The sequence below is a fragment of the Vicugna pacos genome, chromosome 9 (assembly GCF_048564905.1).
Source record: "Vicugna pacos chromosome 9, VicPac4, whole genome shotgun sequence".
Classification (NCBI taxonomy): Eukaryota; Metazoa; Chordata; class Mammalia; order Artiodactyla; family Camelidae; genus Vicugna; species Vicugna pacos.
In genome coordinates, this window is record NC_132995.1 from 46,173,297 (window position 1) to 46,190,543 (window position 17,247).

At 40.7% G+C, this 17,247-nt stretch overlaps 1 protein-coding gene across 1 annotated transcript in view; it reads left to right on the plus strand.

Moving 5' to 3' along the window:
- The first annotated feature begins 263 nt into the window (after positions 1–263).
- ZNRF1 (zinc and ring finger 1) overlaps positions 264–17,247 on the plus strand; it is an 89,998-nt gene continuing 73,014 nt past the window's right edge. The window contains exon 1 of the mRNA XM_006207486.4: positions 264–1,353. Within this exon, the coding sequence (XP_006207548.3) occupies positions 930–1,353 (424 nt within the window). The 5' untranslated portion in view covers positions 264–929. The remainder of the gene's footprint in view (positions 1,354–17,247) is intronic.

Sequence of the window (17,247 nt, forward strand, 5' to 3'; positions counted from 1 at the left end):
TCTCCCCTCCCCCATAGGTGGGTCCCCTCTGAATAATCAGCTACTCCAGCGGCACTAAAGAGTGCTTGCTTTGAAAAGACTCCTTGCTTCTGTTCCTGATGTCCCGCGCGGTTCAGGCCACTCCGGTTCCCCAGGCCATTGGGGGCGGGCTGGGTGGGTGGGACCTCCCGGGCGTCCGTGGCCTGGCGCCGCAGGGGCTGCGAAGGGGTTAACCCGGCGGGGGGGGGGGTAGAGGGGGAGGGGGCGCGGGCTGCGCCTGCGCTCTGCTGCCCTCCATTGTCTCCACGGCGGCGAGGAGCGCCGGCGAGCGCAGCCCGGGACCGAGCGGGGCGGCGCGGCTGGCAGGGCTGGCGGCAGCGGCTGAAGCGAGAGCGCGACGCGACGCGACGCGACCGTGGCTTCCCGAGCTCCGCCTGGCTGCCCAGCTCCGCAGCCCGCCCGAGGCCTGGAGGGGTCCGGGCCGCCGTCCATGGTCGCGGCGTCCTGAGGCGGGGGACGCACTCGGCGCCCCCAGCCCTCGTCCGCCTCCTGCTGTCGGGCGGGCGGCCTCCTCCGGCGCCTCCCTGCGCCCTCCCGCCCGCTCGCCCGCCGCCACCCTCCCTTCTTCCCTGCGGCTCCCCCGGCTTTCGGGAGCCCGGGGGCGGCCTGTGGCGCGCCGAGCCCGCGCCGGACTGCGCCTCTTTGGACCTTGAGGGGAAACATGCGTTTGGCTTGGATCGTTTTACATTCTTAGTTTGGGATCCCCGCCCGCCTGCCTCTTCCGCCCCGCGGATTTTTCTTTTCTTTTTTTCTTTTTTTCCTTTTTTTTCCCTCCCGGTCTCCTTTTTGACTCCCTCCCCCTTTATGCTCGCCCAGCCTTCCCCTAGCTGCTGAGAAGTGGGGGAGGGTCTAGGCCTCCAGGTTCCCGCCCCATCGGGGCCTGGGCGAGCATGGGGGGCAAGCAGAGCACGGCAGCCCGCTCCCGGGGCCCTTTCCCGGGGGTCTCCACTGATGACAGCGCTGTGCCCCCGCCGGGAGGGGCGCCCCACTTTGGGCACTACCGGACGGGCGGCGGGGCCATGGGGCTGCGCAGCCGCTCGGTCAGCTCCGTGGCGGGCATGGGCATGGACCCCAGCACGGCCGGGGGGGTGCCCTTTAGTCTCTACACCCCCTCCTCCCGGGGGGCCGGCGACTCGGAGAGGGCGCCCGGCGGCGGAGGGTCCACGTCCGACTCCACCTATGCCCACGGCAATGGTTACCAGGAGACGGGCGGCGGTCACCATAGAGACGGGATGCTGTACCTGGGCTCCCGAGCCTCGCTGGCGGATGCTCTACCTCTGCACATCGCACCCAGGTGGTTCAGCTCGCACAGTGGTGAGTCCGCGGGTGGTGGAGGCCTTGGAGGGTGGAGTGCAAGGGAGGGCGCGCCAGGGCGCCCCATGCCTTAACGCGCGTGCGAAGATTTGGAGGTGGAGTGCGTGACGTGGATCTGTCTGCCTTCCCCTTGGCTCCTGGAGCCAAGGGATGAATGGGATGGATACCTACCCTCTAGAAATGGCTCTATGAGAGGCTGCGGAGCCGGGTGTATTAGGACTCCATGCGTTGGTTCACTTGTGGATACCTATTGAAGTCCCATTCATTGGCATCCCCAGCCTCAGAAAGGTCTTGTCTGGCTTACAGCAAGTCGGCCTGGGTGCTTCCTTTTTGTTACTGCAGCATTGTGCCTACCTCGCCTGTAACAGAGAAGAATCTAATTTGACCAAGTGGTGTCTCCCAAAGAGTGTGAAAAGAAATAAAATTGGGGCCAAGTGGTGTTTGGATTAGGGCTCTTGCTCTTGCTGGGAGAGGGGGGTGACCAATTTTGCTACCCTGCTGGAAATCTGTTTGAATTGTTTAAGATGAAGCAGCCGCTAGGCTGCTGCCATAGACAGGTGTGGCCTGCTGGATGGAGGGCCCAGCCAGGGAGCCTCCCTCAGAGGTTTTGCGAGACGGGGGCTCTGGTTGCCGGTGTTGCATACAGTAAACTTGGCTCAATGACTCCTGCATCCCTCCATCTTTTTTCTTCCCCTCCATGCTAAGTGCTTGGTCTTCCGGGTAGTCTGCATTTTTTTGTAACCAAGAGATGGCATTTTATTGCCCAGCTGTTGGCACGTGTCAGGGGAAAATGAGGATTCAAAGAACCTGGATGAATTCATTTTGTGAACTTCTGGTGACAGGTCAGTGAAAAGCCGGAGGATTTCCCAGGCTCTGACTGGCAGGAGCTTCTGGAGGAAAACAGGTCTGTCTGCTTAGCTAACCTGAGAAGTCAGGTTAGGCTTCTAGAAAATTGGTCAGAAGGGGTGTGGGGCTGCTGTTTACTAATTAGCAAGTTGGAGTGAAAAAGTTAACATATTCAGACTCCTTTGGGAAACTTCAGAACATTTAGATACCATGTAGAAGAAAGATTGCTTTTTGGAGGATTTATCTGTTGAATCAACTGTTGTAGCTATTGCAAAATAGGGTAGACTTTTTGGATCTCTTTCTGGAAGTACTTAATTTTTTTTTCCAATTTTTTAAACTAATTGTGAAATAAATTTTGGAGAGAAATAGTGATAATTGAGGATAACACTTGAAAGTGGCTTTTAATTGCTAGGATGGAATTTTAATCCCTGAACAGACCTCTAGATATCATTGGAGCTTCTCTGACCTGCATCAGACTCTGCCCGGAAAGAGATGCAAAGCATGACTACTTTTCACGCTTTTAGAGATTTGATCATCTTTAAGCATCTTGATATTAATAATCTTCCTTATAAAATTTGGTCCAGAAAGAGCTGTATTTTTTGAGATCATTATGGTTAAGTTTTTAAAAGAACTGTCATTAGTGCCTGATTTTAAACTGAAAAGCACTATTAGAAAGTTCTCAAAAATCACAGGTAGTATTTTTTGTGTTGCAAAACAAATGTAATCTTGTAGAGGCTTGTCTGTAGAAGGAGTTCCCTTTTTGCTTAAATTTCTTGTCTCTTACTAGAAGCTTCTTTTTCCTTATTCCACCACCAGGTTCCATGCTGGAGTTACAATTGGATTCCAAAATTCAGACTTTTAAGCTGTAAAACCTTAATTTTTTTCTCATCCAGTTGTAAAGTTAGGAAGAGCCACTGAACCAGAGAATACAGGAAAAGTTGGAGCATATTAATCCCTTAAGGGATTAATATGAAGTGTGGGGAGGGAGGCTGCTGCTAATATTTTATGTCATGTAGTCTTTATAGGACCGTCTTGTCCTTTTGCAAGACATTGAACATACCTGACCCTGCCTACTAAATGCCCCTACAAATTTCAGAGTGCTCTTGGCAGGGGTGGGGTATCACCTGATTGAGAACCACTGCCCTAGGGATTTGTTGTTTTATTCAAATAAAGTAATTAGTTTTTCCTGTGCAGCTCATTTAGATGAACTTTCATATTTCTGCTCTTCTGCAATAGTGGTTCTATCTCACCTTCTGGAATAGGCCACAGGATCTTCCTTCCAGGACATCCGTTTCCTCTTGTTCATTGCTGTAAGGAAAGAAACTTGTTTTAATTTCGGAGCCTTGAAGTAAGGTCCCAGCAGCTTACACTCTTGTGCCTTAAGAGTAGAAGAGTAAGGAGTTCAGTGCACAGTTGACCAGATGCCTGGAAGTTGATGTGCAGTTGTTTCTTGTGTTTTCAAGGTGCTTTTGGAACTCTTTGTGGGCACAGAAAACAGTTGTCAGTGAGATAAGTGGGGAGTTCAGTGTGCATGAGGCTTCCTCAAAGGGAGTGAGCTGATGTTGTATCAGGAGGTAGAATCCTGAGGTCCTGGCTCCTCCAGGAAGGAGCTGTGACCTTGCACGAGACACCTCACCTCTCTTGAACCTTATCTTTATTATTTTTAAAATACGCATGCAGCCAGCCTGTAAAGTTTGTTCCACAAATCCTGTGAGGATACACAGCAGCCACATTTGCCTTCTCTGTTCTTACACTTCCTCAGGCTGGGCCCTTGCACACCCTGCTCCTCCTGTCTGGGATGCTCTTCCTTTCTGTACATGGATAACCTTTATGATCCCTTACGGCTCAACTTAAATTTCTCCTCAGAGACCACTCTTAAAAATTGGTTCCCTCCTGCCAACCTCTCCGGTCACTCACTTGTTACCATGATAGCACTTAACACACTTGATAAGTATTTATTCATCCATTCACTCTTTGTGTTTAGTTTGACTAACTTTTAAGCTCCACGAGAGCAAGACTGTGCCTCTTGGTCATTATGGTAACTCTTGCACTCCTTGTGCCGGGCACACTTATTTGCTGAGTGAATGAAGCTGAGAGTCTTATGTCCGTCATCTCATTTAATCATCACTATAACTCTATGAGGTAAAATGTTTTCCCATTTTACAGATGAGGAAACTGAGGTTTGGGGGCAGGTTAAGGAACTTACGCAAGGCCAGGTATCTAATGGGTGGGATTGGAATTTTTGGAAGGTTTGCCAGTAACAGAATCCACCTGGTCTCTTAACCATTCCCCTTTACTGCCTCTCATCTTAAAATACAAGGAAGGTGGGTGGCTTCTGGAAATCACACTGGCCTGTGAATCAAAGGGCTACACTCATCTCCTGGTTGAGCTTCTAGTTAACTGCCTGCCTTGTAACCTGGTAAAAATGAGACATTTAGCCTCAGTCACTGTTTCTCCAACCTGTAATATGGAGAGAATACCTTTCTTTCTTATCTTGCCAGGTCGCTGTTGTGGTCTCAGGAGATGGTGTTTACAAAAGCCAAGTAGCATACAAATGGGAAGTGGTGGTCTTGCAGGGGCACTTCTCATATAATTCTCCGCCGCCTTTCATCTCAGAATCTGCTGAGCATAGAGATTTAATTATGTGAACTGTTTCCCCAAAATGGAAGCTAGTACTCTCTACTGAAATCTGACCTATATTGATGGGGCTGTTCATAATAACGAATACCATTTGAGAAGAGCTGCTCTATAGGATTTGAGTAGAGCCCCTTCCTTTCCACGTTAAAATGCGTTTCGCTGTAAGGTGTTTCACTCCCGATGGTTGTCTGGGCGGTGTTCTGGAGGTCTGATCATCCTATTGTAGTCCTGTTTATCTCAGAACACATATTCCTATATGTGGGGGAAAAACCAGAGAGGATCCACCATGTTGGAAGGAAGAGGCTGCCTATTTTCTGGGACCTAATAGAAGACAGCTGGTCATTGATGGTTTCGCTCCAGCTTCTGTCATATATGTGTATACACATGCGTGTTCAGAAAACTAAACTGTTCTCTGTTGTCACAAAGCCATCAACTTTTGATAAGTCTTTGAACATGCTAGCAGGATATCTCATGGGTTCTATTTTGCTGCCACTCTAGGGTTCTCAAGTGACTTAATTTTCCCTTTTCTTAAATAATTAGGGAAAGTTGCCAATTCCATTGGAGTGGATCAGAAAGCCTCTTTGTGCCTCACCATAGATGTGCAAGAAGTAATGGTCTTTACATGGTTTCTGGAGAAGGAGAAAATTCTGTGGTCTCCAAAGAGCATGATGAGTCCCTGCCCTGCAAAACTGTATTCTTAATGAAGCCTTTTTTTTTTTAAAAGACTTTTTTAAAAGCAGAGTTTTTAGTTCTCTATTACCACAAGGGCTTAATTTCTACAAAAGAAAAAAAAGTTCCCTTGAGAACATTGTTTCTTGAAAGTCACAGTTAATTCTTCCTCATTGGGGTTTGAAAGGTTTTGCAAGAAACAGTGGTTTCACTCTTAAAGTGTGTGTTTTATGGAATGTGTACTTTTCGCCATTAAACAAAGTCACACCCCAAATAGGTCACAGGGAATATTCTGAGCCAAGCCACTCTTTACCAAAGAAATGCAACCCTAGTTCCTTTTGGGAAAAGGATCATACTTCGTGTTTTGCAAATGTGATATTCAACCCAAGCTTTTTGGGTACTTATATTTTAGTAAACCAAATTTGAAAACTAAACTTCAATTTTGACAGTTTCAAAATTGGAAAAAACGTCATAAGGAAGTGGTGGTAACTTAAATGGCTCTTGATCTCTCTCTTACTAACCCTTAAGTAGGGGATGTTTATAATAACTGGGTCTCTGAGGTTGTGGTACCAGAATCTTGAAGTTAGCCCAAAAACCTAAATCCTGTTCCCAGTCTTTCAGAGTAATGGTTGCATACAAATTTCCATCTGTTGTTTTTCCAAGGTTTGTCATGGCCTGGTCTCTATCACATGGTTGGTTCTTAGTGATTACTGTGGGTCTAGGCTTGAGCATGAGAACAGACTTGTCACAGACCCCACAATTTTCACCTCTGAATCTTATCTTCACCTAATGACAGGTATATCCTTGAATCCAACAGTTGGGTTCCTGGTTTTGATACGCTAAATGGATGAGGGGTGAATTGTGAGTATGAATGAATAACCTGAAGACCAGCTCTCAAGTGTGATGCAAATAAAGAACCAAGTGTGATCTTACAGCAGCAGCTGGGGTAGTTTGTAGACTGATGAGACTATTTACCTTGAGATCTCCCTGGAGTTGTTGGAATTGAAGGTACAGCCTTCCTCTGTTGGGAGGAAAGAGGAAAGAGGAATTCACCAAGCCCCTGTAAACGCCAAGTTAGAGGAGGCCCGGTAAGAACTGATAGTGCATCCTAGGACTGTAACAAGAAGGAGGCAGATGCAGTCAGGAGCTCTTCGAATTTCTGTAAATGGTTCAAAGGGTTTTCAAACTTGACTCTGTCCACTGTTCTCTAGGGACTCGTTAGTAATGCAGATGACAGGACCCCACTCCCAGAGTCCCGCCGAGCTGAGGAGAAACTCAAGAGTCTGTATTTGTAACAAATGATTCTAAAAATGTAGTCAGAATACCCTCTATCTAAAAACTCACCTCTACCATGGATTTCACTTTTCTCTTCCCAGAGAAAAGAACTCCGAATGCTTTTCTGGTGCATTCCTTAGTATCACTTTCAATGTCACTAAACTGGTCAAATATTTCCCAAGCAGAAGCCAGGCAAATCTTCTTTTCTGTTACCTCCCACAAGGTAGCTCCACTCAGCAAGAACACTGTTCATTATTTGACTATTTTCTTTAACATGGTGCTAAGCATTTTTCTCCTACAGATAGGCCTGTGCCCATCTGCCTTGGTCCTGAGAATGGAAGTTGCTCCCAACAGAAGGTAGTTGTGGCAGTGTCCCCTTTCCTTCTGCGCTTGTCTTCCCCCGATTGTTCTCCTCAGGCACAGCTGCTGTTGGTTGCTTGTGCTGCAGAAGGGCTTACTGAGTTACATCCTCTTCACAGACCCCCAGCCGGGCAGCGAAACAAGTGAAGATCTTAGGATGAACTCAGACTTTGAAGTAGACAAAAATGCCTATTTTTCCTTTTTTTTTTTAACTGACTGAAAGTATGAGACTTTTTGTGTACGTGTGTGGAGATCTGTTGAGCTAAGACATGTAAACTAAGATTTGTTGAGTGCTTCCGGTATACTTAGATCTGTGCTAGGTGCTGGAAATATATATTTATGATGAAGGTGATTAGCATTACTTTGTTCTTTCTAAGAGTCTTTGCTTCCTCACTCTCTTAAGGGAAATTCTGGATATTGCAGCGTGTCGATGATTTCACCTTCTTCATTAGTTCCTCTGGTGAATAAACAAACAAATTCAGGTGCTTGTTCATGAGGCTGCTACATGGGTGGTATTTCCTCTCTACTCTTCACTTAGACTGTTCCTTCTTTCCTAAACCCTATCTCTGGTCTGGGGCAGGTGATCTTTTGTGTTTCCAGTCAAGTGCCTACTAAGAAGAAATTCCTCGTATGTGCCAATACTAGTGGTCCGCTATCTTCTCAGTGGGAATATCAAAAGAAAAACATTTCTTCACGTTCTCTGTATATCTTCGACTTCAGTATCTTTGTCATCCCTGGAGCTACTTTTCTTTCCCGTCACTGAACACTGTTTTCTAGAAGTCTGATCCACCACTTTTTTAATTCATCTCTGTAAAATTTATCTCAAACCAAAATGTACATAAGGAAATATAAGTAACAGTTTTCCTCCTTGGCCTTGTAATGGTTTGTCTCTGAGCTCCACAACACTGACACTTAAGTGCTGTTTTACATAATTTTTAAAGCTTTTTTTATGGTAGGCAACATTGGTGACTGAAATTCATTCCCCCTGGAATAATTATTAAATCTGTGTTATGTTTGAATATTTTGCCCAAAGTAAAGAATTTAAAAAAATGTTCCATGCTGAAAGACTATACAGACTTTGGCTATAAGGTGTTATCTTAATTTCTGAAAGATAATCTTTGGAGAAGCCTCACTTTACATTTCGGAATATGTGTTCCTCTTGGTCTTGGTGAATTAGATTTGTCATAGCTCCAGCTTACTTGTTGGTTGTACCTTCAGTCCTCTGCAAAGTGTAATTAAATAAGCCATGCTTCAGAAAGAGTTGTTCTGAAATTAGTCATCTCTCTACTGTACAGTATCTTTTAAGGTCAAAGTTGATTTGTTAGCTCGTGAAAGAAACTTGAATCTGGAGTCACCAGATGAGCTGGTTCAGAGGTAGGAGGAGAACCCAAGACGGTGACCCCAGCCACTTGGTCATTTTGCCCACATTTCTCCGCTCTTCGAAGATCTTTTCATTTCTTTCCCTCTCAGATAATCTTTTTCCCCCTCTGAGAAGGTACTTTTCCTTAGAGAGGGCTATTAGGATTCTTTTATCCTGATGTCTGCTTAAGTACTCCAGGAATCCTACAAGGATTTGAGGGAGCCCTTAGGATTCCAACCTAAACCAATTAAGTAGTTGGTCTACCATAAATACAAATTAGCTATCTGAATATTGTTCTATTTGTTTAGGTTATCCACACTTCTGATGCCCTCAAAGGTGTAGCACCATCTAGGTCAGCTTTTCAAAGAAACTTTATGATAACATTGCCCACTACTGTAAAAAGCATTACCAAATACAACACACATTGTTAGTTTTCCTCAGTCCTGGTCAGATATGTCTGGAACATTGCAGCCAGTTGCCCTGGCGAACAATGGTAAGTCTAAGACCTGTGATGAGGGCTGGCTTGAGAGCTAGCTTTCCTTCCATCTTAACATCTGACAAGTCCAGTCTTGTTGGCCATGTTTAATTCATCCATTTCCCACCTCTTCTCAGCCCAGAGGCCAAGCGCAACATTAAAGGATAGTGAATCTAAGCCTCTCCAGTATTTTGAGGTATAGGATTCTCCTATGAAGTGACAGACCTTTGAGAAGTAGTATTATGAGCTGTTCTGTTTTTGCTGTGGCTTTGGAAAATCTTTGGATTCTTCTACTGAACATTTGTTTGAGAAAAAAGAATCTTTTTAATGAAACAGTGTGAGTCACAAAGCAGCCACTCCTTCTCATAATAGCATTTCTCACCAGGGGAATTTTTGGTAGCTGTTGGGGGAGGGATTTGAGTAGGTTGTAGATGATAAAACCAAGGGATTTCTTGGTTGAGCATAACCAAAGGCTGCCATATCAGAACTCTGGTGCTTTCCATGCTGACAGCAAGCCTTGAATTCAAAGTGCAGGACAGCAGAATAGAACGAGGAAGCTTCTGCTCAGTGAATTGTTGCAGTAGCATGACCAATGAGATTGGAGTTTTAGCATTCAAACTCAGTTCATTATGTAAAACAGTGAAGATTTAAGTTCTCAAAACAACAACAACAACAGCAACACTATTGTAGTGTAGAAGAATCAGGAACAGGAGGCCTTGGGTCAGAGGGCCCAAGGCTATTTATAGGGGCAGCATCATATTTCTGGATTAAGGGATGGCTTCGGGCTTCATGATGAGAATTTAAGAGCCTCAAGTGTGCTTCCTCTTCCCAGATTGTGAAATGGTGGCATGGCGCTTGGCACTGACCATGGGGACTACCTTACAAAGAAGATGCACACGAGGCCTGTGCTCTTAAGACTTTAGGTCTAATAAAGTGCTCAGATGAACACCCAGTCAGTCTTTTTGTAGGATGATGAAAAGGAGATGGTGGAGTTACTAAGAGTTTAGAACAAGCCAGGATTATAATATCCACATCTCAAATGCCTGTCCTCAGCCTCTCTGCCTGTCGGAATCTAAGTTTTTACTGTTTCCAACTTCAGTGACTTCTTAGGTCCTCGTGTCTGAACCATGTCTTATGTAAGCTACAGACAGAGGAAAGTCTGAAAGGTTATTACAACTGTTAAGATTTGCTTTCCTTTGGAAAGTCAGAGCTGTCTCCATTCTGTGTTTTCCTGGCTTTGTACTTTTCTTCAAAGCCTCTTACCAGTTCCAAGTCTCCAGGGCTCAATAAAGGGGAACAGGAAGCCTGCGTTTGATGCTTAAGAGCCAGCAATAACTAAGAGAAAAGGGCAGAAAAGCAGGGAAATGGGAGGGGGAGTCCTGGGCCTTGAAGGTATCCAGACCTCTAGGATTATATGTGCATCCTTCAGAGGTGACTTTAACCAGCTTCTTCAAACAGTGAAAAAGCACTAGGAACCATTGCTCTAAGAGGATGAATTTTTTTAAGGTTGTGTAGTGGAGACTAGACATTTTTAATTGATGACATAATTACAAAGTGTCTTTTGCCTAAGGAGTTCAAAACACTTAAGGGAAAAGTGATTATCACTTTTATAAAATAGCAAGAATTACTTCCCTCTCTTTCCCATGAGGGGTCCTCAGGGTATATCTTGTCATGGGATCCAGGCTGGAGCCTGACCCTTCCTTTTCCTGTTCATTCATTTTCACTAAATAAACTCTATAAAGTTTCAGTCCTGTGACTGCGAGATGAAGAAGTCACAGGAGTTTGTGCTATTTCAATTTTGGTTTCACTTGTACAGTTAAGTAAATCAAATAATGGTCTGACTCTGAATGGGAGTTCTGGTCTCTTGGAATCTTTTCAAAAAATGAACTATTTCAGGCCTTCAAAAGAGATAACGTACTCACCTACCAAGCAGATTAATAAAACATTACAGATGTAATTGTACCCTACCCAATTCCTATCTTTCTCCTCCCCTTCCATTCCCAAAGATAACCACTGCCGTGATTCTCCTGCTTCTCATCCTATACATGTTCATACTTTTTACTGCCTGTTTCTATCCAAAACAGTATTTGTTTAATTTATATAAACTTTATCAAAATGTCTTTGTCCTTTTGTATCTATAGATTTAGATACAGGATTTTATCTATGTATCTGAGATCTATAAATCCACTGCTCTAACACATTCATTTTTGCTGCTCTATTGTATTGTATGAATATACCACAAATATCACAGCTTATTGATCCATTCCCTTATCGGTGGATATTAAAGTTATTTTCAGTTGCTTTGAGACTGTTTATGTTTCCTTACATACTTGAATAACTTTTTATGAGTACACGCTTAGTCATGAGATAGCTATGTCATAGGGTCATATATATACACATATACATATACACCAACAACTCAATTAAATATTGCCCAGTAAATCACTGTGCTTGTACAAATTTATAATCCCAAAATAGCATATTTTCACTCGTTCCATATTCTTGCCAGAACTTGAAATTGTCATACTTGAACTTTTGGCAAGCTCTTGTGGGTGTGAAATGGTATATCATCATGATTTTTGTTATTGATATGTTTGATATAACATATTTACATGTTAATATGCTAATGTTTTATGTTTTATCATCATGCTTGTTCATGTCTTTTATCCATGTTTATATTGGATAGTTCATCCTTTTCTTATTAGTTTGTGTGAATTTGTGTTTTTGTTTCTTTTATTTCTATTTTTATTATTTCTATTTTGTTTTTGTTTCATTTTGTTTCCAGGTAATAATTCTTTGTCTTGTTTGTCATCATGTGTGATGCAGATGTATATCTCCCAGTCATGGGTTATCTCTTTATTCTCTTTGTGATTTCTTATGGTTAACTTAATTTTTTAAAAATATTTTTTGAAGAGTGATTTATTTACTTATTTACTTCTTTGGGGGAGGGTAATTAGGTTTATTTCTTTATTTTTAGAAAAGGTACTGGGGACTGAACCCAGGACCTTGTGAATGCTAAGCATGTGCTCTTCCACGTGAGCTATACCCTCCCCTTATGGTTAACTTAATTTTAAGGTAATTGAATATTCCAGTGTTTTCACTAATGGTTTGTGCATTTTGAGTTTTAAGGTTTTCTTTCCCTGAGGTCATGAAGATAATATCTTATATTTTCTTCTTAAAGTTTTAAAATTTTGCCTTTCATATTTAAGTCCTTAATTTGTGGAGAATTAAATTGTTTGAATGAGGGTAAAATAAGGATATATTTTCCTTTTTCCTTATGAGTAACCAGCTCTCCCAGCAGCAAGTGAGGAATGGTAAAGTCTTTACCTAAGATTTACAGAGCTACCTCTATCAAGATATTAAGTTTCCTTCCAGGCATGGATTTATTCCTGGGCTTTTTGTTCTGTTCCATTTGGTCTTGTGCTAATACTTTCTTAATTACTGTAGTTTTCTCTTGCTTTGTGGAAGGGCAAATCCTTTCATCTTGTTATTTATTCTCTTTCAAAGCTGTGTTGTCTAAATAAAGCTTTCTAGGGGACAAATAAGGGAATTCAGATAAAATCAACAAAATGAAGTACAAAGTACCAGGAACTGCTCTGTTTATAGCTGTTATTCTTAATGACAGGACATCTGGCAAACCGACCCTAATGGGCAGTTTCAGATTTTTTTCCCTACTATATTGCACAAACAATAACATTTCCCTATGTCTTTGTATTGCAAACAGCAGAATAAACAGTTCTCTGTATGTTACAGACAACAATAAAAACAACAAAAACTGGTTAGCTTATTTTGGTGCTTTTTGCTTCTAGGTAAATTTTAGAATCAGCTTTGTGAACTTCTGTGGGGGAAAAACTTAAGATATTTATTGGAGTTACATTGGGTTTATCAATTGCTATCTTTATAAAATTGGGTCAACCCATGAACCTGATAGAAATGGACTTACAGATATAATAATTTATTTTTACACTAAAATTTTTTTGAAATAATTTCAGACTCAAAGAAAAGTTGCCCCCAAAATGCAAAATAAATGTTGCGTTTCCATTAGCCATAATCTTCAAATTTTACTAAAAAGGCATAAATTGTTGAATGTCCATTAAGTTCTTGACCCTGCAAAATAGCTTAAGGTCTTGATAAATGAAACCTCTCAAGTTTGAGGGACCTACATTAACCTCTTCCTGGGAATAGGAAAACCATATGATCTTAAGTTGACACAGTGTCTGAAGGGGTGGCTAAGCCTAATACTGAGATCGGCTTTCTTCAGAGTTGATCTGTATCCTTTTGTGAACTGAAGTAGTCCTAGTCTCTGCTCCCCGGGTTTGTGCTGTGATCCTATCTGATGGAAGAGGGTCTCCTTGGCCTTCAGTTGAGAGTCTTCTTAGCTGGAGGCCAGGGAGGGAGTACAAGTCGGCCTCATTAGCACTCGAGAATGTCTTCTGGAGGCTTGGCTTGGCTTCGCTAAGCTGGAGATGCCTGCAAGGGAGGGGCCTGCAGTGAGACACCCCTTCTTGGGAGAGGCAGTGTGGGTTAGTGTTTAAGGTTAAGTGAGGCTAATAATAATTATATCTATCATGTAGTACTATTGTATCAATTAAATGAGCTTATAGGAATATCCACATCACTTGAAACAGTGCCCAGCAGATAGTAAGTGATCAGTAAAAGTAAACTCTTTATTATTGAATGTCTCTGGAAAAAGGTTTATAAGATCTTGAATCTTTTTTGTTAGATTTATCCCTAGGTACGTTATAGTTTTTTGGTTATTCCTGTAAATTATAGTTTAATTTTTTTAATAGTTATTTTAGGTTTCTTGTATATTTAGCTGACTTGTTGAACTCTTATAGGTCTAGTAGTTTTAATGGGAAGCATCTATAGAGCAAATCCAAAAGGATCATATTGGCAAATAATGACAGTTTGGTTTCTTCTTTTCTAATCCTCTTATGTGTCACTTCTCTTTCTTATTTTAGGATTGCTGGCAAGTTCCTCTGGTAAAAAGGTTATTTGACTCTATAACCGTGGGCATTTTTGTTTTCCTATTAAAGGGAGCGCTGCTTCATTGGAAGCATTGTGTATGTTTTTGGTGGATAGCCTTTCTTCCCTTCTATTCTTGATTTGTTAAATTAAGTATCCCAAATGGCAATTTTATCAAAATTTCCCTTGCATTTATTCGGATTGTCTTTCTCCTTTAATTTGTTATTGAAATGAATTACATGAATACATTTTGTAATTTTTTTAATTTTAATTTTTTAATTTTTTTATATAAGCATTTTTTATTGAGTTATAGTCATTTTACAATGTTGTGTCAAATTCCAGTGTAGAGCACAATTTTTCAGTTATACATGAACATACATACATTCATTGTCACATTCTCTTTCACTGTGAGCCACCACAAGATCCTGTATATATTTCCCTGTGCTACACAGTACAATCTTGTTTATCTATTCTACATTTTCAAACATTTTGTAGTGTTAAACCACCCCTATATTCTTGAAATAAGCCCTACTTGGTTGTGATGTGTTCTTTTTGTTATAAACTGCTGGATTTAATGTGTTATTATTCTACTTGAGATTGCTGCATGTATGTTATGAAATTTCCCTCATTTTATTTCAATACTGTCTTTTTCTTGTTATTAAGATTAATGTAGGCATTTAAAAGATGTCTTGGAGTATATGTTCCTTTCTGGAAGAGTTTGTATAAAGGCGTATTAGAGATCTGGCTGCAAACATATGGCATTCTCAGAGAGGTAATGGAATCAAATATAATTGAAGAGACAGTTTACAAAGCTGTGGGCAGGATTAAAGGAACTAACAGTGGATGGTGAGGAACCTGGAGACTGGCCACAGTGAGAACCTCTTATAGCACCTAGATCTGAGGTCCATGAGGAGGGAGCCATTACCAAACATGGTGAAAACCATAGCCCTGGGAGAGCTGTCCCAGAGAACTGTGGACTTACATAGGAGAATGAAACCACTGCCATACCATGGCAAAGCTCAGAGGGAGCCAGGTAATAAGTACCCACAATCTCTTTATCATCTTGGCCTCCAGTCTACTGGCCAAACACAACAGAAGTTTAGGAGGCAAGAAAACCTTGTCTGGACTTGTGGAGCACAGAACAGAGAGGAAAGTGTATCTGGAGGAAACAGAGACAAAGGAGTATCTGTATTTTGAATGCTTGATGGAATATACATGTAAAATTCTCCTGTAAAACTATCTAGATCTAGGACTTTTTTTGGTGAGTAGGTTTTTAATCTAATGATTCAAGCAAGCTCTTTGGTGTTATAGGTCTATTTAGTTTTTCTATTCTTGTGTCATTTTTGGTAAGGTATATATTTCAAGACAGTCTATCTCTATATTATGTCCCCTTTTTCATTCCTAATATTATTTCTATGCTTGCTTTCCTTTTATTCTTGTTTAGTCTTGCCAGAGGTCTATTTTTTATTAGTTTATTTTCAAAGGACCAGATTTTGATTTTGTGAATTGCCTTTCCGCCTTCTATTTCACTGCTTTATGCTCTTAACTGTATTTTATCTTTCCTTCTACTTTCCTTGGGCTTACTGTTTGTACTTTTCTAACTTCTTAAGTGTACCCTGTGCTCATTGACTTTTCAATCTCCTTTTCTAACATAGGCATTTAAGGCTCTAGAACTTTGATTTGAGTACATCTTGCACTGGATCTCATGATTTTTGATCATGTCTTCTTTATCATTCAGTTCTAGGTATTTCCTAATTTTTATTGTTTTCTTTGATTTATGAGTTATTTGTTAAGTATATTTTAAATTTTTCAAAATTGAAAAAGTTGGCCTCCAACTTAATTGCATTATATTCACAGAGCAGTCTGTATAATACTGATTGTTTGGTTTTTATTGATACTTGATTTATGGCATATTACATGGTCAGTTTCCATAAATATTTCATTCATGCTTGAGAAGATTGTGTTCTAATTGTTGGGTAAAATTTGATTCTATCTTTAGATCAAGTTTATCAGTTGTGTTGTTAAAATCTCTGTGGATTTGCCAACTTCACGTTATAATTTTGTCAAATTTTGTTATATATAATTTGAAGTTCTGAGTATACAGTTATTTAGAATTATTTATATATTCCTTGAGAATTCCTTTTGTAGAGAGCATTTTTATCTCTAATAATACTTTTTTTTTTTTGGTCTATTTTGTTTGGTATTAATACTAACTTTCTTTTTGTAACTATTTGCTGGTATCTTTTCCTGTCTTTATTTTCAGTCCTTGTATCCTAAAGTGTTAGATGTGTCTTCTGTAAATGATAGACAGTTGGATTTTTTTCAACCTAATCTGATACTTTTAATTGGCAAATTTAAACCATTTAAAAAATACTGTGACCCCTATATATAAAAATAGATAAAAAACAAATTTCTTCTGTATAGCGCAGGGAACTATATTCAATATCTTGTAATAACTTTTAATGAAAAAGAATATAAAACAAAGATATGTGTGTGTGTATATATATATACATTATATATGTACTGGGACATTATGCTGTATACCAGAAATTGACACGTTGTAACTGACTATACTTCAATTTAAAAAAATATTGTGAGTACAACTAATGTTAATTTACTATCTTATTAGAAAATATATTACTTAATATCTTATTAAATGTATTATTATTTAATGTCCTATTTTGTGTTACATACCATGTGTTTGTCTGCATTTTTCTCCTTTCCTACCTTCTATTAGATAACTTGGGTTTTCTTGATCACACATTAATCTGGAAGCTTTCAATTCTTTTCGAGGTTACTCTTAAATTTTTGGCCTGTGTACTTGAATAAAATCTAAAGTTAAATTAGTATCTCTACTCTTTTCCCAAGTAATATAAGAATCCACAGTTTCTCTTACACATTAAGGTTCAGTATTATAATTCCACTTTGTTTTTCTATTCTAGAATTAGTTGTTGCTGTTTTTTTTTTAAATCAAGTCTGCTTTTTTGGATTCACCCACCTGCTTACTGAATTCTTTGTCTATTGTTCCTCTTTTCATCATACTTCATCCTTCTGAGTTAAATTCCTTCTTCTAGAGATAGGTGTTAAAATTTTAGTGAGAATTTATTAAACATAAACTTTTTTTTGCTTGCAAATATCAAAACGTTTTTATTTGCCATAACCAATGAATGATAATTTAGCTAGGTATAAAATCCAGGTTGACAGTCATTTTTCTCTCAGCAATTGAATTGTGTTACTCTGTTTCATTATCTTCTGGCCTCTAATAGCACAGTTGAGAAGTCTGATCCTCAGCTCTTAGAGTTAATCT